Source organism: Pterocles gutturalis, unplaced genomic scaffold (assembly GCF_000699245.1).
Source record: "Pterocles gutturalis isolate BGI_N339 unplaced genomic scaffold, ASM69924v1 scaffold47611, whole genome shotgun sequence".
NCBI classification, from domain to species: Eukaryota; Metazoa; Chordata; class Aves; order Pterocliformes; family Pteroclidae; genus Pterocles; species Pterocles gutturalis.
In genome coordinates this window covers 855-25,606 of record NW_010102234.1, presented here as the reverse complement: position 1 = coordinate 25,606, position 24,752 = coordinate 855, and the positions used below count along the sequence as shown (strand labels likewise).

General features: G+C 35.5%; 1 protein-coding gene across 1 annotated transcript; it reads left to right on the top strand.

Annotated features, from left to right (window-relative positions):
- Positions 1–129: 129 nt before the first annotated feature.
- Positions 130–24,538, top strand: SLC6A15 (solute carrier family 6 (neutral amino acid transporter), member 15; the record flags this gene model as incomplete). Its single annotated transcript, XM_010085562.1, has 10 exons — positions 130–612; positions 9,068–9,225; positions 9,712–9,838; positions 11,735–11,916; positions 13,473–13,583; positions 17,103–17,344; positions 17,449–17,641; positions 18,610–18,802; positions 21,602–21,761; positions 24,376–24,538. Coding segments are annotated over exons 1-10 (1,818 nt in total), but the record flags the coding sequence as incomplete, so codon positions are not given.
- Between the last annotated feature and the right edge of the window lie 214 nt (positions 24,539–24,752).

The window sequence follows — 24,752 nt, the reverse complement described above, 5'->3', positions numbered from 1 at the left end:
TTTGGAGGTGATTTAACATCCTTTTCTCAAATCAATGAGATAAGCAGAAATGGGTAAGCCAAAGCATATGATTTCCAAATTAAGTTTCTTTTGCATAATAGTATAATATGCTTTTTAAATTTTTTTCACAGATACTTTCAGTAGAACAAACATTCAGAAACAGAAGTCCCTACTCTTGATTCCCTGGTATCAAGGACTCATCAGGCACTGTCTTCAGTCTGTTTCTTCAATATTTTTGGCCAAGCAGAGGAAGGGCTTTCTTCAGCACTTGCCCATCTGTCTCAGCTGAATTTGAATTCCTTCCTGTTTTTCTCGTATTACAAATGCCTAAGAACAGCAAAGTAGTGAAAAGAGAACTAGATGATGAGGTCATTGAGTCAGTTAAGGACCTTCTCTCTAATGAAGACTCTACAGATGATGCCTTTAAGAAGAGTGAACTTATGGTTGATGATCAAGAAGAAAAAGATGTAGATGTTGAAGAAGGCTCAGATGTAGAAGATGAAAGACCTGCTTGGAACAGCAAACTTCAATATATTCTGGCACAAGTTGGATTTTCTGTGGGATTGGGGAATGTGTGGCGATTCCCATATCTGTGTCAGAAAAATGGTGGAGGTAAGTCTTGTGATAGCTAGTTGTAGCTACACAATGAAGCTAACCTTTCAGATTCCAAGTTCAGCAGAGATATCCACAGTAAAACCTGCTCTAGCATGTCAGGTTTCTCTTTTAATTTCTGCCAGAGCCTATAAGGAAAAACCCACATTCTCTTTATTTAGAGAGACACATCTGCTAAAGTCAATAGGAGATTCTTCTAAGATTCTGTTTCCTCATTTTAGGGTAGAAGGTTCTTGGTATGACCTTGAATAGTGGTCACACTAGTGGTTAAGCAAAACGTATCTTTATGGCGGGGTTGCATTATTTAGGACCTGATTAATGTTGTGCTAAAGTGTTCTTTATAGTACTTGGACAATAAGTCAAGGCGTTAAACCTGCATCCACTTTAAAGACCAAAGCAGTATTGAGTCTTTAGCAGTACTAAGGTTCACCTTTACGTTTTAATTGCCTTTAGCTCTAAGCAGTTTGGTCATGATTTACTTTCTGCAAGAACAACAAAATACTGTAGGAGTGAAAAGGACTTTTTTTACTGATGAATAATTTAAATCATAACTTTTACATGAAGGGAGTTCATCTGTTTTGTGCCATTATATGGTTAACTGTTCTCCTAATTAACAAGTGACTTTTCACTTAGAACAATAACATCAAGCTGTTTATTTGTTAGCTGTTTGTCTGTCGTCTTAAATCTGGTATGAAGTATGAGGCTGGAGACCTTCCTTTATGAATACAGGATTAATTAGAGTTTTATGCTATGCTAAACTGTACCCTACTATACTATATTAATGCACGTCCTCTTGTAGCTAATTACTTAGCTGATTCAAAACAAACGTGTCACCGTTTATTATTCAAAAAGTGAATCTGTACTACAGAATAGAAAATAAAGAACAACATTTTATTCATGCTGGATTTTAAAATTGAATGGTAAAACTGATGTAACTGAGGAGAATAGAAGTCAACCTAGAATATAATCAGAGTATAATTTTTTACTTTGTTTTATCTCATTCAGTTCAAGCTGTAAAAATGGAGTTTATACTTTCAAATATTCCTTCTTCACGATAAAGTCTAAATTCTTCTATATCTGGTTATAAGATTTTTTTTCAATCTCATTTATCTACCTTTTTTTTCTCCTTTATTCTGGAGAGAAAGTCATTAAGTGGCTGATTTAATGATTTGTGTGGAATCTAAAGTTTTCTTCATCTGTAACTGATATTAACTCAGAAAACATGTTGAATGTAGTTTCTCAAAAAACAGCTTGGCGGTGGATGGCAATCTTATCTTGTCTGCTAGACACAGTATAGAATTGATCACGTATCACTACTAGTTGAAAAAAATAGTACGTTTGTTAATGAGCAATTTTTAAAACAAACTGATTTGTAGTTAAAGATGTAGCTATTAAAATGTTTATATTCTGTATCATTTCATCCTAAGTATGTCAAGATGCAGTCTCAAGGATAATGCATTACAGCAGTTTGTTTTGTGTAGTTATGTCCCTTTTGAAAGTCTATGTTTAATGTAGTTAATAATTTTGCAAGCCCATTGGATTCTCCTTTGAAGCAACAAGAAAGGTCTGTTGGTATGTTCCTTAGACTGGTGGATTCATACTGTCAGGCACTTTGAAAGTTACTCTGGCAGTGAGTGTAAATTTAATTGATATCAAATATAAGTGTATTAAAGTAATTAATAATCTCACAGTTTAGAAAAAAAAAAAACCAGCCTTCAGAGAATATGGCACTTCATTAATAAAATTGGAAAAAATAAATATGGAGCCATTTCAGGTTGAAATTAAATGCTTTCCCCTGTGCTGTGATTGCAGGAACTTGGATGTATAATGTAGTCTGTGGAGACGTAATGTTTTCTGCACATGGCTGAGACAAGAATGTATTTGGCTTTTAACAATAATTTTGTACGATTTTAGCAAATTGCAACTTTCAGAACAACAGAGAAAAGCAAGTGATCATTACAGCTAAAACTTTCTTGGTTTTCAAGTTAACCATAATGCAAGATGGAGAAGGTGACACAAAACATTGAAACATGTAAGGTACATTGATGCCTGTATATGTGTGTGCAGATGGACAGATAATTCTCACAAGTACATTAAAGAATAGGAGGGAGGGAGAAATTCAAATGCATGGTAAAAAAGACTACACACATTTTATATCAGGTTCCAGTTTTCTGCTACACATTTCATATCTGCTTCATTCTAGGAAAAATTAGAGTGGTTTTATGCAACCTGTTCTAAATATCAGTGTCAGAACTGTTCTGTAGTCTTTTGCTGAGAAAGCTTTACTATAAATATCTGAGTATAAGGTAAATAACTTTTCTGTGGATGTTCCTTAGAACTGTTTCAATGAAGTGTATGGGTAGGTCCCCACCTTCAGTTTTCTCCTAACATTTTACATTTTCTTCCCTATGTTTTAGCAAACTGTATCTGTCACATACCATCAAGTGAGGTCAGGATATTGAAAAGTGATAAACCAATAAGCATACTTCAAATGTAAACCAAAAAGAAGTAAAAACCATAGTTACTCATTAGTTTCCCTCACAGGTTTCTTCCAACGTTAAATGTTCCAAAGCCACCAGTGAAAAGAGAAGGCAAATCCTAACCATGTAGCAATCTTCAATGTTGTCTTTTTTTTTAAACTCCTGTGATGAACAACAAAACCAACAAAATAAACATAGAAGAGACACAGACAAGTTACCCCTAACAGATGTATGTTATTAGGGGGTTTTGTGGAGACAATATTGGGTCTCTGCTGTTCTGTTTACTAGAGAGAGTGGGTTTGCATATGGCTATGGCTTGAGGTGTGCCAACGCTCCTGACTTCAGAGTTCTGTACTGCTTCAGTGAGGTATCTGCAATACCACCTTTAAAGGTAATTTCTGCATCATTACACTGCACTGGTACTTGGACGTCCATAGGTATCTTTCCAATCTCTGTTTCTGGGTCTGTTCTGTACCAGCAAAACAACTTCCTTATTTCTTGTGATCCTTTAATAGATTTTTGGTTCATATAAACTCGTAAATATTTAGAGTAATATCTGGTGGTTTTTATGCTCAACTATGTAGCTCTTTCTGGTTTTCACACTTGGCTCTTTCCCAGAAAAAAGTTTGTCACGAGAGGTGAGACAAGAGGCTAGTATGCAGCCGGGACAAACTTCAGTCCACATTTAGGATGTAGCTGTAATGCAGGAAGTATCAAGAGAATGAAAAAGGCTGTGAAGAAACTTGGAGTACTCCAGACTGCTCATTTTCTTGACTTGGGAGGAGACGGAGGGCCCAAAGGAGTTTTAGGCTCCACAAATGAGGGGCTGACTGTAAATTTCACTGCCTTCTTCACCCCTGTTTTTGCCACAGGTCCCTCTTCTCCCTGGTAGAGAATGCTCAGTCCCCATCTGGCACTTGAGGCACCTCTTCCACTCTTGGTAGCCTGACAGATAAAAAACCTGTTTCTTCCTTGATGGCTCACAAAGGTGATTTGCATTGGAGCTAGGTATACACTACTCTTTTGGGGTTTTTTTTCTATTTATGATTTTTACACTATCAACTTTATTTATTACTCCTTTACTATATGAAGACAAATACTTATGTTTTTTTCAGATATGAACTTGTTAAATAGGAACTGTGGCTAACCTGCAGTGGGTTCAGAGCTGCTTCAGCTTCCTATGATTGATAGCCTTAAAAATACACAACTCAGACCTACCCAGTCTTGCTGTGAGGCTAATAAATAGTGACAAGCTAGACTATGTTTTCCTGCTGCTTATTACTATCATCTGGTGAGTAGCTTGCACACCTTTCACCTTTTTCAAGCAAAGGGAATATTTAAGGTTCATTCTCTTTGGTTGTCATTTTCCCGTAGGATTAGCAGAAGTAAAATGGAACATTTCCATGTTAGAAGTAACAGAAGTAAACTAAATTAGGTGTTCTGCTAGAATAAGTGATATTTGAATGACCTTTATTATGAAGACAAGTGAACATAGTTATCTAGGAGTTGCAATTCTAGTGTTGCAATTATTAGTGGGATTCTACAAAGTACCACACACACAAGGATTTTGTGTTGCATTTTCATGAACATTAACTTAATTTTCCTGATTTTTTTTTTAAGGTCCATCTTTTTAATATCTCTGTGACATAAAAAGTCAAAAGAACTAGTAAGCATGATAAACAGTTAAAAGCTATGAGCAGCACAGGGAAATCTGTAGTGGATTATCTTGCTATTAGGTTTTGAAAAGATTGACATGGGTAGAATCACATAATGAGTTTCTACAGTTAAATAGTCTGGATTTTATAGTGAGATACTAGTAGATTGAACAGTTGATTCTGTAGTCTTAGAAAAAGCAAAGCAGCTATTGCTGAGAACTGCTGAGGAAATAATGTATAAACTGTTAAAGACTGAGTAATCATTAAAAGCTACAGTCTGATTGTCTAATTTAAGTGGAATGGAAGCAAAGCAGGTATTCTCTTGTATTCCTACACTGAGTATGGATTCAGTGGCTTTATTATTTAGCTTTTGATCAATGATTTATAATCAGTAGAGTGAATTTATTAATGTCTTCAACATTACTTAGTGAGTTCTGATTTAAACTGTATTATCAGACTCATGAAATGTAGTTGTACTTCAGTGTGCTGAAAATGTCTTATTTTTATTTTGCAAGCGTAATTTGTCATTAAAGTTGACTGGCTGAGGGGATTTCATCCTTTAAGCACAGTTTTATAAATAGACATACCTGAACATATTTTCAAGGCAGTGCTAAAGCTCACCTTCATTGAATAAGAATTAAATCGGACACTAGGCACTTAATTAAAAACTAGCACAGCAGCAGTTGAAAAAAATCTGGAAAGTTATTACATTTTCAGGTTATATCGAGAACATCTTGAAGAAGAAAAGTTCTGTAGTATCAAGATGGTACTAGTTACGTCATCTTGCATTATTGCTTCTGAAATTATTTTCTGACTCTTCAATCACTATGAATCATGTAATTTTATATTATTTTTTTCCCTTGGAAATTGATGAGAGCTTAAATTAAAGCCAGTATTAATATTCCACTTTGATCAATGATGTTGCTAAGTGCAGTATGTATTGCAATATCAAGAGAGACTATTTACCAATTATCCCATTGTGGTGCTTGGTTAAATAAAAAAAAAAATAAGAAATCAAAGCAGTGCTGTGCACAGTATTGATGTTCACCAGTTCCTGAAATCTTTTGTATTGTTGCCATTCATTCTAGTGAAGAAGGGTGAGGTATATTTTTTAGATTTTTTTTCCTTATGAAGTTGAGTTTTTTTACTAAGAAAGCCAATGTTTTAGTCCAAAACATTCAAAAATTGTCTTTACAGGAGAATAATTTTTAAAATGTGGAAAGGAGACCTGGGGATCCTGAACCACACAGAACTGTGATGCTCAGAAGGCTGCTTAGCTGGCAGATGTAGCAGACAATATATCTAATTGTAGGATGCTGTTCAGCATGTGTAGTTTATTGTTCGAATTCAAATAAAAATGATCCTCATTCAGTATTGTAACTCCAAGGACCCATGTGTTCATGCACTGGCAAATAAGAGACATGCTGTTTCCATAGTGATTCTGTTTTATGATGAAGTGAAGATGTCTAACAGTTCTTTGAAGTATGTCTAGCTTCAAGGGAAGGCTGAAACGAAATACTTGCCCAGAGAACCTGTGTTTTCATGTTGACTATAGGACACAGAAGCCCTTTGCAGCTGTGATATACAGTTGTATAATCCAGCTATGTCCTAACTATATTGGACTGAGACTTGTATGTGCACTGTTTTCCATTATGTCCTTCTTTTGGGGAGAGGCACTAGATCAGAAGGGAACTCAGCAGGTTTGAGTGACAATAAGACCAGTGCTTCAGGTGCTCTGCCCAAGCCCTGCAATATAGAGATGAACTCTGCTGGCTCCCCACACTGAATTACAGGGTTGTGTCATGTATAATGTAATGTGGGTTTAACACCACATTTATTTAACTCATTTAGTTTAATCTAACTGATAAATCTTGCAACTTACATTGATACTGCACCATAAAACACCCACGTCAGCCCAGTCTTTAAACGTGTGCTTAACTTTGCAGCCTTGTGATTAAGGTTGTGGACTGGGACACTGAAGAGCTGGGTTCAGTTCCTGCTCTAGTACAGTCATCCAGTGGGATAAAGGGTAAGTCACTTAGGCCCCAATTTTTTTTTTTTTTTGAGCTGTTTAGGCTTGTCTCTGCTCAGCTATGCAACACCTGTCTAATTAAGACCTCAGGTATCATTTACGGTAGTGTTGTGCTGTTTGAAAAACTATGTACTGTTGGCTTTCAATTAATTGTATGACCAGATTTTTAAAGATAGTGATGCCAAAGCTTCTCATTTGCAATGTGGATTGAGAGTATACTTCTGTCTCACAGAAATTTTGAGAGAATGTTGATGATAAATCAAGGGTATTTAATGGTATTGTCTTATATATTCTTAAGACAGATAGTCCCTCTCATTTTGGAATGTGGTTGTTACTCTGTTCCTCAGTATTCCTCACATTTATTTCTTTCTGTCTCTTTTGTTGTTGTCTTTTCATGGTAGAAAGTGAGTCCTTTGTGTTCTTTCTGTTATGTGCACGCACAAGATGAACCACAAGAGAAGCTGAAGTACAGAATGTGAATGTAGCTGCTACCTCAGCAGAAGTAATACTTAAACCGTCTATACTGTGGTGAAATGTGTAGATAGACCATGACGTTTAGCTCTGTGAGGGAGTATTGTAAGCTCAAGACCAGTACATTGTTCAGAGCCTGGCATAGGTTGTGATCAAACATTGCTCAAGCAATATCATCGCATATCATGTTATCATGTCATGAAAATAAAACACAAGGAGCTGTTTCATTGCTAACAACAGCCTTTAGACTGTGAGGTAAACAAGATCAATATTCTTTGTCTGGTCTACCCATGTTTTTTCTCAGATTTTCTTTCCTCTGTCTTTTTTTCTTACTTTTCTTAGTCTCAAGACTAGTTACTCCATGCTTAGGATCTGTGTAAGATCTTTATGCTGGAAGGTGATGTCCAATTTGTGTGTATTTCACGAAGAGCAAAATAGCAAGTGGACCTAAATCAGAGCAGATGGTAACAAAATATGAGGCCTCCTGCAAAGCTTAGGAAAGTTTTACTTATCTTAAATAAACTGTATTTCATGAGTTAAGCTGCCTACTAAGGATATGCAAATGACAGTGTATTTTGACAGACTCCTAAAAAAGCCCTAGAAAGTTGATGCTGGATGAATAAACTTAAAGTAGGACTTGGCTGGAGTTGAGGATGAATCCCAAATTGATTTCTGAATTTTGCTCAGCTTCTCTCTCATCACAGAGATTAATAGACTGATTAGACAAGTAAATAGCTCTGGGTCTAAGCTTCTGAGGTCTTTAGATCTTTGCTTTGTAGCTTGCTCCAAGATGCCACAGTCTGCATTTCTTAAGTGTTTTTCTTTAGCCTTACAGTGGTTGCAATCAAAAGCCCTAATCCCTTGGAGTTAGGTGGCCAGCACAGTACTCCACATTGCAGAATAAGAGCCATGCATTTGAAAAATAGGTGCCATGCCTAAATGTTTTGTTACCTCTAATATTAAATACGCCTCAAAACCAAGGTGGAAGTTAGGCTCTGAACTTGTCAGTGCACTTGGGGTATGGATACATTGGCTTGCAATTAGTTTTACTAAAATAAATAGTGATAAATCTTTGCGTTAGAATTGTATATGAACACATCCTGGGAATAAGACCTTGAAAAAAGGAATTGTTTTACATATATATGTTTAAAGGTGAAGTAACAGTTGCATTTTCAAATACGTCTTTAAGCAGAGGTTGTGAGTACTGCAAGATCTAGATCTACAATACTCCATTTCATTTCCACTTAATGTCTCTAGTCTCTGGATCCTGGTAGAAATGGGCTGATACAGTTTTCTTGCTTAGCTGGACAGAGTCATTATTCTGTACACTTGGAAATCCGCTTTCTGAACATCTGAGGTGCACATGGAGAAATCAACAATATAGTCTTCTGAAACTGCTTAAGATTGGATGAAATTCATAATATTTCCTTCATAAATTCAATCTTGCTGCTCTGTTGCAAATCAAAGTGTAGAGATTTAAGACATTGATTCAGCTCCTGATTGCATCACTCTATCTCTAAAAAGTTTCATCAAATGCCTGAAATTTCACACAAGCTAGATTAGATAATGGCTTACTTTCAGTAAGGTTTGCCTCAAAATGTTACCATGCTTTAGAAATTCAATGGCTATGAGCTTTTCAGATTTTACAAAATGTACGACCAAGATTCGTGTAAAATTACTCTTTGCATGTGATCAAAAAAACTTTGCGGTGAATGACACTAGTTCAAACTTGAAACTATTAGAAGGTTTCACATTTCTTGTGTCACGTTCTGACTCTTCTTCCACCCACTCTGATTTATACTTTGTTCCTTTCACAGGTGCCTATCTTGTGCCATACTTAGTCTTGCTACTGATAATAGGGATTCCACTCTTTTTCTTGGAGCTTGCTGTGGGTCAGAGGATCCGCCGAGGGAGTATTGGTGTGTGGAATTATATCAGCCCCAAACTTGGAGGAATTGGATTTGCAAGCTGTGTAGTAAGTTTTTAACACTAATCCTGTGGTTTGCTTTCAGTCTGTATGTTTCAGGCTTACTCTTTTGCTGCAGGATGAGGCCACTGATTTGTAGCTGCGCTTCAAGGTCAGTTGACAATGTTTTGGAAGATCTTAAAACTTAAATTAGTACATGAAAAAATATGAATACAGATGTGCCTGTAAAACCACACAACTTGTATTTTGTGATTCTTTTGAAATTAGGAACTAGGGAACAGCGTAGTCTTCTGGGGAAAAAAAAGCCTGTAAAAATGTAGGTGTTACATGATAAATACAGATAAAAGTGAAAATTTAGAAAATGTCAGGTACTTTAATGGGGCAAGCTATTCAGTTCTTATTCTGACTTATTTCAGTTAAAATTAGGTTCAGTGATTGATATGTGGAAATATGCGAAAGTTCAGTAGGCATTTGTGCTTTTTTAAATTTACAAATGTAGTTAATAAATCTAACTTTTTAAAATATTTTTTATAGGTGTGTTTCTTTGTGGCCCTGTACTATAATGTCATTATTGGATGGAGTCTATTTTACTTTTCCCAGTCTTTTCAGCATCCATTACCATGGGACCAGTGTCCTTTAGTCAAAAATACCTCTCATACCTGTAAGTCTATATTAATGTTCTTAATAATAATGTAAAATATATAACATTTGAGATTTTCAAACAAAAAGGAGAAAAATTGCAATTCAAAGAGTTATTTTTCGGGAAAAGTGTTGTATGCAAAGCTGGTTTTGCATCTTGATAAGATGTCACATTATAATACTTGGAAAAATACAACAAAGAAGCCTAATCTACAGTAAATATACTGTATTTGGAAAGGAACATCATTGTCAACAGCATTTTAAAGAGTAGTGAAATTAGAGTGCGATTTAGTGTATTGCAGAAAAAAAAATCTGATTACTTTTTTTCTTATTTTGGTACTGCTTTTATGCTTTCTTGGTGAAAAACAAAGGTAGAAGAAGGATATTTCTGCATTTCAATTAGTAGGATACTTCTTGGTCACAAAGCAAAAAGTGTTGCGTTACTAACAAAGCAGAGTATAGGAAATTGTAAACATCAATGGAATGCATGTGATAATACTGTTATTTGCTTTGTAAACCAATAGAAATCATATAATTGGTCAATGGTTTGTTGCTATAATGAGGTAGTCTCAAATGGACATATACAACAGCATTAAAAGTTCCTCATCCCTTTTTTTGATTATCTTGTAATAGTTGCACACTTTGCATTATCCTTGCTCTTCAATGTGAATATGAAATATTCCTTTTCATTCCTTTTTATTTCAAATCCTAAATTTTACTTAATTACCTTTTTGTGTTTTTACACACCTTTAATAAGGAACATAACCAGGGACATTTGAAAAGCTGTACATCGTTTTTATAGTGTCTTTGCCTGAGTTATTTGCTTCAGCTGTTTGAAATAATCAGTATATGTGAATGCTGGCACACAGTCAAGTTGACTTCATTCCACAAGCTATCGTCCATTAATCGAGCCACAGTGTTTGTCTGTTTACATACTCTTATCCTGCCTAAATATTAAGATACATTATGTCAGCCTAATTTAAGCAGAGGCATCTGAACTAAGCTTAAACACAGGAAAGTATTACGTTATATTTGATAACATCCTATCATTTTTGACAGTTTATTGCAGTGAAGATATGTCACCTGTGTTACGTTTCTTAAAATTAATATATTTTCCCTTCTTTTCATTAACCTTGACTCAGCACCTAGCTTAGAAATATGATTGATTGTAAGATAGAAATAATTTATTAAAAAGTTAAGTAAATGTTTTGTTTGAAGAATTCTATTTATATGTTTCATGTCTAGATACAATTTCTTAAACTGTTCAGTAATGTGAGAAAAGCAGAATAACAGTATAATCTAAAAATCATTTCTGGAATACAGATAGCAACTTTCATTTAACATTGCTGTGTAGGAGCCATTTTTTCCTTTTCTCCTCATTTTGGTATCATTATGTTATTAACTTATTGTTTATGAAAGTAATTAAGTGCCTGTTGATTTGAGTGTCATATCAAAGCAGACACAATAGATAATTTATTTCCCTTATATTTTTGAAATTAATATAATTCAGTGTGCAATTTCAGAGAGATACTTTTAATAGCATGTAAGTCACAGTATCGTATGGTACTGTAGGTAATCAAATCTTGTGTGGTAGATGAAATTTAGGTCTTCATCTAGGCCTGCCTACTATTTAGTACTTAAGTGAAAACTAAATTTTGCCTAGGACTCAGACTGACCGTATGCAGAGGAATACATTATCCCAAAGGACTGTTTTACAAAGATTTTTCCAGAACCTTTCACTGATAGCACTCACTTCTTTTTTTTTAGCAAATGTTTTCAGACTCTTTGTGAGTTTACTTTCTCAGTAAATAATGACAGCACAATTTGCAAATATTGGGAATTGGTAGAACATAGTTATGAAATGTTGTGAAAATACTTCTCCTGAACCCATTCTTTACTTGCTAACATCTCTTGACAGTTGTGGAGCCAGAGTGTGAAAAAAGTTCTGCAACCACTTACTACTGGTACAGGGAAGCGCTGAATATTTCCAGCTCTCTGTCTGAGAGTGGGGGTTTAAATTGGAAGATGACTCTCTGCTTGCTGGCTGCCTGGGTCATGGTATGCCTAGCCATGATCAAAGGCATTCAGTCTTCAGGCAAAGTGAGTATACTGTTTACCTAAATGGCACTCTTTTACTTTGAAGCATTTTTGTTCACCACACCCTCTGTTTACTCTGGTATGAAATCTGTAGGAGCAGGTTAGAAGCTGTGACTCACCCCAGTATTTGTATGATCTCAAGTAGAGGAATGTTTGTAGTTAAGCATTAAAATTGTAGTAATTTAGTGGGAATTGAGACCTGAAGAGGAATCATTTATTTTCTCATCAACGTAACTGTTGCAAGTAACCGTACCTCAGCTTTGTTGAATTGTTAAAGGCAGTGTAAGTCTGTGTGTTTCTGAATGTCTAAGGAATTAGGTTTCCATGTGTACTCACAGTGTGACTGCAGTGCACCCAGGTCCTCAAAATTCTTTGGTGTTTTTCTTTTTATTGTTACTGTCACTGGTGTCCATACTTCTGTGATTAACACAGCTGCTTTTCAGGATTCCAGATTGCTTCTTTTAACTAAAGACTAACCATCCCTTTGCATCTGAGTACGACACCTTGTCTTCTTTCCTTTCCAAGCAGCCAGCTGGAATGGCTGGTGATTTTGCTAGGTCTGTTGATCTCAGTGGGACTTGCAGATGAAAAATAATCTGTTCCAAGAGGAAAAATCTTTGCTATTAAAAAGTTTGGCACTGAGGCGGAAATCTCTGTGGCCTGTTTAGTGTATTTCAGTTTAAGAAACAACTAGCAAGTTTAGCGAGAGAATAATTCTACTAAACTTTAAAGCACAGAATAGATTTGTTTTCATTCATAATGGAAAATGAAAGACTGTATTTGACTACTATTTTGTTTTTTTATTCCTTTTATTAGACAAATGAGTCAATCAGTGTGTCAGAAGGGTATTCTGTTACACAAGTGTTTAAGTGATACAGAAGCCCAGAAGTGCTGGGCTTCACAAATGCAGTAGCAAAAGCATGCTTCTTCAGTGTGGAAGGCAGTGCGGTATTGCGCTTCAGGATTCTGACGACTCTGTGGCATTTTGTTTGTCCAGTAGTCAGTGCAATATTGCTTTCTAGTTTTTATGACTCAGATCTTAAATAATTTCTGTAGATGAGAGAATATCCCCAGCTTTTCTTCTGTTTTGCCAGTAAAAATTACTTAGTGGTTTGAACCCATTGGTTATGTACTTTCCACTGACTCTGTCTTCTCTCTTTCTGAAGAGAGAATGAGCTTCTATTCATGCTGCATTTATCATACTATGTACTTGAATCAAAGTGCATTTGTAAAGTGAAGTATTTCTAAAACAGTCTACTTTTGTCCTTCTCATTGTCATCTCATTGAATTCACAACTGCATTTGCCTGGAACCCCAGTTTGTTATTGGTTGGTCAACACAATGGCAGCTGTATTGTTTTAATACAGTACAGAGTTTGTTTTACAGTTGTGGTTTTGCTTTCTTCTGCAGAGACAAGGGGAATGGGAAGTGTTCTGTATATTTCTTAGAGCATATGCTTATCAATTCAGTCATATATCCAAAAGATGCTGAGTAGCGAATGAAGCTATCGAAAATAAAGTCCATGGATATCATGTTAAATTTCTTCTTAATGTTTTTCAGATCATGTATTTTAGTTCCCTTTTTCCTTATGTGGTACTTTTATGCTTCCTGATCAGAGGACTGCTTCTTAATGGGTCACTGGATGGAATTCGTCACATGTTCACACCTAAGGTATGTGCTTAATGTCAGTGTATTAAAGTTTCAGTGGTCATTTGACCATTTATGAATGCTCTCATTTAAGCTTATTGTCTTCTAGAACATTTGACCATATTTCTGTTCGATTAAATTGCAAAATTGTTTTTGAACTTGGGACAATATCAGGCCCTAAGGTCCAAAGGCTCTAAGTGTTCTGAGGGTTTGTGTGGAGTTACCTCCCTTGAGGTGACAAGTTCCCAGAGTTAGATGCCTTTACAAAGCTAAGCAACTGAAAGTGCTGTTTCCAGGATTTAGGGTATTTAGAAAGCTCCAAGTACTGAAAAGAGGAGGGAATCTAAAATCTTGACATTCTCTAGGATTGAAATGCCTAGTTCTGGCATGTCACAGTGAAATGCTTTACCTTGAATACTGTGTTGGATTTACAAATAATTTGTCTCTTTTGAAAGGGGACAAATTTGTTCCTTTTTAGAAAGAAATTAGTTCTGTTTGCATAGTAGCCGAGAAGTACAGGAGACCTGCCTTAATGCTCTGCTCATCTTGTAAAATAGTGTAAGTACTTACCACTCGGGCTTCCTTGCCATGTTCCGTATGGTTGTCGTGCCAAGAAAGCAGCAGGTCTGAGCACACATTTTTTGACATCAGCATTTTTATTGGGAATGTGTCTTACAGAACTTCAGATTTTATAACTATGGAGGTGAGAAGGAATGTTGCGTATCATTGTTTAGCCTGAAGTTTTAAATTCTACCCGTATTTCAAATACTTGTAGCTATATCTATACTACAGGAACAGCATGTTTGAGTAGTCAGAGCCATACTTGCTCAGGAATGCATAATACTGGGCTTCATATTGTGTTACTGTATTATGAAATTGACTTTCCAACAAATCCATTTCCTAATACAGTTCACCAGAACAGGACTGATGTTTTAAAAATGAAAGCCAAATAACAAAATGATTAAAATCAATGCACATAGTGGCTACTGCCAGATGACAAGGGTGTTGTCAGTTGTTTTGGTGCAAGATGTTTTGAGTCTGTGGAGAACTGTCATCCTATAAAAATGACCTTTGTTAGCGTTCACTTTGTTATGTCTTGCATTGTGATAGGCAGTCATGCTCCACTCACTGTCACTGCTTTGGAGAGTCATGGTTCTGCAGGAACTTGCAGGCTGTTCAGGCAAATTTGTGAAATCTGAGGAACAGAGAAATAAAATGCTTATTGATGAAGAGGGAGTCTATAGTAGAGATGGAATACAGGCGTCTTGGAAGTTACAATTTAGTTTCTCAACCACAGTATTAATCCTTTATGTAACTAGAGAAGTACCGCTTGATACTGAGGGGGAGTAAACACTGAAACTCCCCCTAAATACCAACACCTCTTCACTATTTAATCTTTCACGAGTTAGACCTAAAATAAGTTGCAGCTGATGGTTACCTTATAGTTACATTATAATGTAATCTTACAATTGTTTCAACTGTTCAGATAAACAATCTTGAAAGAAAAACTGTTTTTGATTTCTTCTACTGGTTTCCAGTTCTGTATCTCAAAATTTAAGTTGTGACTTAAGTTTGAGGTCAGGAGGCCTATATGGTATATACAATATATGTGAATATAACCCTTCAAAATTATTTTCATTATAATCTCTGATTCTTTCTGTACTGGTGCACTAATTTGGATTGTAGGTTTATATGAAACTACTGAAGGAATTCCGGCTCGCCCAACTGTTGTTCCCATTTACTCCATTGTGCTAATATTTTATATGGGCAGGCAGACTGTAAAAAGGATTGCTAAACTGATCTAGGTTTAAAGTAATCCAGGTGGATTGACATGAGGAGGAAGGGAGAAGCATCTTTACAGCCTTGATTTGTTCAGCAAAAAAACACTTTTCAGCCACAAATGATCACAGCACACTCCCACAGTTGAGTTGTGTCAGCACAGCAGGGTACCAGCACACCTTGGTGCAGGTGTGAGAGCACAGGGGTAATGAAGAAGGGGAGAATTTTTTTCTTTGATGTGGTTGATTAGCAAAGCAGATGTTCTAAATAATAACCTTAATGAAAAACCTAAAGAAAGGTATATGGAAAGCCCACTGAAGTCAACCACTACAGTGAAACTGTAGGGCTGTATGAAGCTTAAATACTGAGCCCTGAAAATCTCAAAGAAAATGTTTTATAATAGCAAATCAATTACAAGTTTATTTTGAAATGCAAGGATATGTGTATCTGAGAATGTATTACCTTCGATGATACCAAATGATGTATTGCAGAAAGTGAGAAGTATTCCAATACTTAACGGTTTTGGTAAAATTAAGAGTATTCCTCGAGGTCCCTCTAGTGGAAAAGCTCTAGCATGACTGTGTGATACGGACAGATTGAACTATGTGCAGTAGCTACATGTGCATTGGAATTATAGCAAAAATTAAAGTCAGGAACAAGTTTATGGTCATAAACCCCCTTTTTTCAAATATGTTGTATTTTAGCTATATGTAAAAGAATAAAGAGGGTATCTGCTACCTATCTGTAGTAGATATTGTACCCTTATGGGAAACTGGAAATTTTTCAAAATGTTACCATAACAATAGGAGGCTTCCTTTTTTTTTCCCCTCAGCATAAGTCTTCTGATGCTGGCATCTATGCTGATGCTTTTTAGTTTTACCGTTTTTGATAAGCCTAGGGTTTAAAAAAAAAAGGCAAAACCCACCAACACATTTGCAGAAGTAAGGTCTTTCACTGTTAAATGACTGGAAACTCTGAATCGACTTGAGAAGGTAGAGTGTTTAAATTTCACATGTACTTCTTTTTTATGATCCAGTATCTAGAAGGATCTGAGATAGACAGATGATGTCTTATAACTAACAAAGATATTTCTTGAAGTATGGTAATCTCAAAGAGCAGTACAGTTCAATGTTTTGATAAAAAGCTTAGTTATCCCTTAAATAAATGACCATTAGGGTAAGTTCAAGGCATCTAGCTTAAGGGAGATTTGACTTGTGGGCTATACAGATTGTGGTAGCCAGTGTTTATTTCATATATTGCATTTTGCTTTACATATTTGCAAGTAATAATATTCCATATAAGCATGCGTGTCTCATGGTCACTTTTTTTTTTAATTAACAACAAAACAACTTACAACATACTGCATTTATGATTGATCATCACAAAATAAATCTTACTTCTAACAACTGATAATACATGTAGTGTAAAAAAAAGTAACTACTGTAAAAAAAAAAAAAGCTGTTTTCTCTTCTTTCTCAGAATAACTAGCTGCTACTTCAATAATCATGCAGCTCCAGTAGTGTTTCATTGTTTGGAACATACTCTGTTTCTCTTTAAGGATTGTGTCTTATAAAATCAATAGATAAGTTTGCTCAACTTTAGGTGTCACATTCAGCTTTCATTGTATCATAATGAAAATAGAGTTGTAGTGCAGTAGTATCATTTTTTGATGTAGGTTGTCTTCCTGTTTTTTTTTCTTCTGTTGTCTTTTCATATGATAGATGCATTTTGTAGCTGACGTATGTTATATCTAATTTCAAACAGCTTGAAATAATGCTGGAGCCCAAGGTCTGGAGAGAAGCTGCTACTCAGGTGTTCTTTGCCTTAGGGCTTGGATTTGGTGGAGTCATTGCCTTTTCAAGCTACAACAAGAGAGACAACAACTGCCATTTTGATGGTGTACTGGTGTCCTTCATCAATTTTTTCACTTCCGTGCTGGCAACTTTGGTGGTGTTTGCAGTTCTGGGCTTCAAGGCCAATCTCATAAATGAAAAATGTGTTATCCAGTATGAATATCCATTTCTTTTTTTTTATTATTTTATGGTAAATTTCATTTATGAATTAATACAGGTCACTGAGTTTGATTTCTTTGTTTTATTGTGTTTTACAGAAATTCAGAAAAGATTTTAAAACTTTTGAAAATAGGCAATCTAAGTCAGGATATGATCCCACATCATATCAATTTCTCAAGCATTACAGCAGAAGATTACAATTTAGTTTATGACATTATTCAGAAAGTTAAAGAAGAAGAGTTTGATTCTCTCGGTCTGAAATCTTGTAAAATTGAAGATGAACTTGACAAGGTGAGAGTAATAAGTAAAATACAGAGAGTAAATGCAGAGATTATGAACGGATTAATATTTGTAAGCCTGAAACAAACTGTGAAGTATACTTACACACAGAGTATGACTACAGTATACCTATGGGCAGTGCACCTCTAGAGATCCATATGAATACATGGTTCTGTTCAGGGTCGCATTCCAGCTCCACAGGGGACTTTTGGGTCCAATGTCTTAATATAGTCGTCACTAGTTTATAATATAATCTGGTTATGAAGTTGCTCTCCTCAGGAGGTTTTAAAGTTCTGGTTTTTAAAAGAGTTGAGCATGAGGATTTTTCCAAAGACTAAACAGAGGTGTACCTATTCAACATCTAAAACTACTGTCTTCTAATGTTAAGAGACAATTATTAAATATAAATATTACTTCAATAGAAAGTACAGAAGTTACTCTTTACTTACTATATAATTGCTTAATGAATATCATCCTATTTTGAAGTCTTCACGGTAAGCCAGATCTGTAAAATAAGTTATATTTTTCTATCTTTTTCAGAGGGACTTACGGTTTTAAACACTGACTTCTGTGTAGTTGCACCAGTATCTGAAACTAAAATGTCAAATTGGTGATTTAGACATTAAAAATTTCTATACTATTCCTGCCATTTAACTTTGAAACAAATAAGTATAGAAATGAAATCCTTTATATACAGTGTATTTTGTAGCAGTCGTGTATAATAGCTCTCATGCAAATTTGTCAATGAAAGAGAGGAAGAAGTGTATTGTTAATATCAGTCAATTTACAGATCCTCAGCCAAATCCAATATTTCAGTAACGTATTAAGTTTGCAGGTTTGGAAGAATCGCATATTAGTAGCTTCCCATTCTAACTTCAAGATTTAATCCGTGGCTGTGCATGAACAAGAAGTCAGACTGTTACACTAGAAAAAAAAAATGCTGTCTATGAATAATAACATGGATTTTTTGTCACCGACAGGCGGTTCAAGGAACTGGTTTAGCTTTTATTGCCTTTACAGAAGCAATGACCCACTTCCCTGCTTCTCCCTTCTGGTCAGTCATGTTCTTCCTCATGTTGGTAAATTTGGGACTTGGGAGTATGTTTGGAACGATTGAAGGCATCATCACACCCATTGTCGATACCTTCAAAGTCAGAAAGGAAATTCTTGCTGGTGAGTTGCACAAACTTTCATTTCTCACTAGAGCAGTAAGGTAATTTTTTTTTTTTTTTGAGAGTACGAAGTCTTGTTTTTTGACATGAAAGTTTTCAGTGCTGACATTTTGCAGAGCAGTAAATCACTGTGTTCCAGACTCTACTTCCATGCACAGGAACGTTAGTATCTGCAAGTAAAACCTTTTCCTGAATGCTACAGGAGCAGGAAGATCCTTTAACTTAAATTTAATGGAGGATTTCTGTTATGAGTTTCTGTATGGTCAGTCCTTCTGAGCTCTTCCAGAATACTTTCCATTCCAGCCTGCGTCACAGATCAGAGAAACAAAGCAAAAGGAAAGAATAAAATTACAATGCAAATTACTACAAATTATTCCTAAGTAGGCAAAGGAAATCTTAATTTATGATTAAATGTTTATTATGTTAAAACTCAGTACAGTTACCCTCTAGAGGAACATATTTTTCCCTGTTGAATGTGGAAAGGGTCTTAAACAAGATCTATGTTTTCTGGTTTGTTTGTTTAGGGTTTTTTTAAGTGCCTAAAGTTATGTGAGGTGTAACCTGTTCATGTAGCTCTGTCTTGTAACAATTTATGATTGTGAGCTTGAACATCAGCATAAAATGTGAAAGTCAGGTTTCTGAAAATCTTCAGAACAGCTGCAAGGGACACAAATTCAGATTTCATATCAATACCTGTGACAGGAGGGATAGAAAATAAAAAAATATAATAAACTGCTTTAAGATTATATAACTCTATGAAGGAAATAATATATTTTCTAAGAGTTAACCCCTGATGCAGCAGAGCACTGCTTTTTCTTGACTGCTGAGTATTTAGATAAGTAATATTTAACAGAAGATGTATTTTTTTACTTTGCTAGATCTTAAGAATAAAATTCTTTGTAAAGATTACTCAACTGTTTTTTCAGAAGTCCTAGACTATTGAGCACTTGGGTTGTTTGTTTGGTTTTTTTTTAATTAGTTATTAAATTCTTATTGAATAACCAGTGTGACATTTAGAAAACAGCTGTTTTCCCTAAGTATACATGCAAATACCATGATATATTGTCATTGCTCTGGAGTAATGGATCATTTTACAGTAATTCCTTGTTGTTACATCTAACAAAAAAAAAAAACAAAAAAAACCCCAAAAAAACAAAAACCAAAAAACCCCACACCAAATTATTAAGGTAAAGGAATATTCAAGAACTGCCTTTCTCTCATAATTTTTTTGAGTGTTACGCATGCATGATTTTTGCTAAACTCAGTTGTACTCAAAGGATTACAACTTATAATTAACTTAAATTTAAATGCCTGGGTTATACTTCATGCAGTATCAGTGGGATTTGAGAAGGATTATGCCTGCACTAGAGTTTGTGCTTAGAAACCACAAATCTTCATTTTTTTGCAGAAGTGTGAATACATTTGCAACTTTTTGCACCATTGTTCCAGTTCAGTCCCCATCGAGTTAATGGAAACCAGCTCATATGCTTAAAGTTATTTTGTGTTCAAGTGTTTCCAAATTGGAGTCTGTGTGTGTATGTGCTGAGTTATGATGAGTATACCTGCCAGAGCCTTAGTTTGCAATTAAAGATAGATATTTTTGGGGTGTAATGGTTAAGACTTGGTGGGAGAACATAAGGATAATTCACGTGCACATGGTTCTGATGGTCTAATTCTTTCCTCAGGGTCAGTAATAAAGCTCAGTGTGATTAATGAGACTCAATTTAGGGAGGTTTTATCTGTGTGCTTCTGATTTTGTCACCTTGCCTTAGGAGTTCACATCAATTTGTAATGATCTCTTTAATTCTGAATTTCTGTTATCTGAAAGTCATTATAACAATAGTTACTATATGGTTGAAAAAAGTGATTGGTCTTATACCACAGTATTTTTAGAAGTGTCATTGTCTTCTTTTCACTACTTTAATCAATACTAGTTGATTATCTGGAATTTGTGTAATGGGTGTATTCTGTAAGGATATTTTATACTTTGGTCTAGATTAATTTCATCTAATTTTAGATTGCTTAGATGTATCTGTGATCCTTAGCCTAAGTTCTGAGTTGGGGGGGGGAGGGCACTTCAGCTGGGAGAATCAGTCTTACTGGTGTTCAGTGTACAACTGGTTTCAAAATTTACTGAAATTTGACTTATTTTATGGCTACTTCTTCAGTCCTATTCTCAGTGAATTGTGTAGGAAACAAATTATATTGAGATTCATTACACCGGATCAGACATTCATGAAACCTGTTTTTGGGTTGTCCCTAAACAAAAGAAGGGGCAGAAATTTTGTTGCTTAGTGCACAAATACATTTGGACATTCTAACGGAAGTTCGTACTGTGAATGATCTAGGGGAAGCCTGTGCAGCCTTTTTATTTTTTAGAATCATAGTCTGAAACTTTAGTTCTTTTCACTTCTAAATTCCAAGAAGTGACCTAGTGACCAAGTAACATGATGTCTCATGTTTAGCTTGTCAGTTTTGTTTATTTTAGCCTTCACATTCACATTAAGTTAAATGTTAAATGAGAAGTAATCACTTGATTGATCTCTGCTGCTTAATCAGAACTTCTGTAATATGGCAATTCCAGAACTTCTAATTACATAACTTTTCTTTATGTAAGGAATAGGTAGGATTCCTAGTATTCTTAAAACTGAACCCCCTGACCAAAAAAGGAAAATATTATCAACTTTGGGTATATTAAATAATGCGGTTTATATATTTAGTGTTTTGAACTCTGTTTATTTCCATTTTGTCTATGGAACGTTGTTATACCTGCAGCTCACATTTGTGTCCTTTATTCCAGTTATCTGCTGCTTGGTAGCATTTTTTATTGGCCTGATTTTTGTGCAGCGCTCTGGAAATTATTTTGTCACAATGTTTGATGACTACTCAGCTACTTTGCCCCTGCTTGTTGTGGTCATTTTGGAGAATATTGCCATCACTCGAATTTATGGAATAGACAAGTAAGTGAAGGAACTGTAGCTCCATGTCCATATCAACAGTATTGATTCCAATAATTAGTTTTAATTATGTGTGAAGTATTTGCAATGTACATGTAAATAAAAGTAAGTAGAAGTTGGGTCAATCTGGAGGTGAATCTAAGTGGTTTTTTTAAGAGAAGGTTTGGAGCAAGATATACTGCATCAGGATAGTGTAGTGAAACCCAAAGAGCACTTGCAACCAATCCAAAAAGAGGAGAATGCAGTAAAAGAAGTAAAAATGGAGACTAAGAGAGGAGGTTGGGTATGCAAGTATGAGGAATTTATATGGAGATAAGACAGCAAGAGAAAGATTTCAAGAAGTAATAACCATGGTCTAAGCATCAGATGAGGATGAGTATTCTGAACAGATCTGCAGTATTCCAGGCAGCCTGAGAAAGGACCAAAGCAAACTCTTGTGGCAGTAACAACAAGAAAGTTTCAGTTTATGAACTAGATTTAGTTTGGGGTGTTATAGCAGTTAATTGCTTTTTGCATTAGTTGTGAGAGAGGAAATAGAAGAAATGATAAAACAGAATAGGGTCAAAACTTCCTTGAAAGCAGCACAGGTGACAGTGAAGTTAAGTGACCTTCTATCAGTGATGGCTGAAGAGAAAAGAGCATCAAGTCCCTCTAATTTTTTTACATCTTATGACTGAAATCACCAGAATGTGTTCACCAAGCAAGATCAATGTGTGCCACACTTAAGGAATAGAAGAGTTTGTATCAAAACTAACTCATGCCATCCACAGATAAAACAGTGTGCGCTATACTAGCATGTTGAAGTAATTTAAACATCTGTGATTCCTTTGAATGTACAAAGGGTGACATAGAATGGGTGGGGTTTCATTTGAATTTTCACTTGTTCAGTCTGAGTAAGCAGCCAGTCCTTTGCCATAATGAAATAAAACTATAATAAGAAAATTTAATTTTATGATTTCCAGACACTGTTTCTAGTCTACGCAAGTAGTGCCTGGTCTCGTTAAGGGAGAATTCCCACTTGGGCCACATGTATAATCCCATAATTGATCACATAGACATGAAAACACCATGTAGGTATCTTTACACTTGCAAACCAAAGGGGAAACAGGTGACCTGGGTATCAGATTGGTAATGTCCAGTTAGGTAGAGTTCTGCTGTGAAGGAAGGTAGACATGCCAAAAGTCAGCAACTTACCTGTGAGGAAGTTAGTGCTTAGGAATAGCTAAAACATGGTAATACTTTGCTTTTGAATCAGAGTGCAGTTGATTCATGTTTTCAGAAAGCCATCTGACAGGATATAGTGAAAAGTTAACAGCCAAATTCTCATTCATAATGGCCACCTGGACCTCCCTCTGGAGTATTCCTGGTATTTCTTCTGATGTATATTTCTCCAGCATATCTTTCTTCAGGAACATAGCATTCTTTGCAAAAACTGACAGAATCAACAACTTCAGGGTGTCATTGGCTGTGATAGCACTAAGGGGTCCTCTTGGTAGATGAAGATCCATATATATGTCTTATTAGACACATTGTCTTTGGTCAGATAGAAAAAAAACCCCAACATTGCACCCAAAGGGATTACAACCAAAGGATAGAAAAAAGCCCAGAAGGAAAACCTGCTACGCTGGAATCAGTGCTGAAGGAGCTAGGTAGCTTTTAAAAGAGGATAAGTAGGATGGAGATGATGAAAGACTTTAAAGTGAAGATAATAGATTTATGTTTAACTGTATGAAGAACTGGAGAAAAGACTATCTACAGAGAGCACAATCCATTTGTAAATTCAGCTTCTTTTTAACAATGTGCTTCATTGCGGTGTAAACAAAGGACAGAATACCGCATATTATGCAGTTCAAAAAAATTGGGAGTTTATATGACAGTAACTTCACATGTGTAACTGCTTTGAAAACATATTTATTGCTATAAGAGTTTTTTTGAGATGCATATTTCAAAAGGGAGTGGGACCACAAGGGAGTTAAAACAGAATCGGTGCTTGTGCACACTCCAAAAGAATTAATTCTAAAAGTATTCTCTCTTTCTGTTGGCTCTGGAACCATGCAGTCCTTCGTCAAGAGTACAAAAATAGGAGTTTTGTTCATATCATAACTTGCAATTTTGAGGCACAAGGAGGCAGATTTAAAACTTCACAAAGTTTTATTTCAGCAACTTACATGATGCAAACCATAGCTTATGCATAAAGTTATTTTTTACTGCAGCACACATGTGGGTTTGAAATTAATTTTGCCAAATCTGTGAGATGTGCTGTTTGTATATGTCCTCAAAAGTAATGACACATGCCATAGGAAACAATCCAGTAGACAATATAAGAAAATGTAAAAGAGAATCTTGTAAAACAAATGTGTGTTTAAATATCTTTCCAGCATGGTACAGCAAGCAGTTTACCAAGTCACTGAACTGTGTAGCTATTCCTTCTGTTCATCTGTTCTGAACTAGTAATACAAGCTCTATTTTTCAACCCATCAAGTAATCTACACTGCAGCTATTTCTATGCATGCATTTTTTCAGTGTGTCTGTTCCCTGAAATTAGGTGCTATGGATCAATTATAGGACTTGAAATCTCAGTGTGTGCACTAACAATAACCTCTTATTCCCTTCACAGATTTATGGAGGATCTGAAGGATATGCTTGGGTTTTCACCAAGCCAGTATTATTACTACATGTGGAAGTATGTCTCACCTTTAGTATTGTTATGTTTGCTGGTAGCGAGCATTGTCCAAATGGGTTTAAGTCCTCCTGGCTACTATGCTTGGATTGAAGATACGGTATGTATATAACAGATGCCATCACTGTCATAATGATGATATCTGAAGTATTTCAAAAGTACATGAAAAGACAAAAAATTTGCTATTAGGAATTCAAAATGAGTATAATAGTGACATGGTTGTTTTTATCTCAAGTAACATTAATGTAAAACCAACCATATTTTAATTTTATAATAGTTCTGCTTTGAAATATAACTGCTAGACATGAACCTTC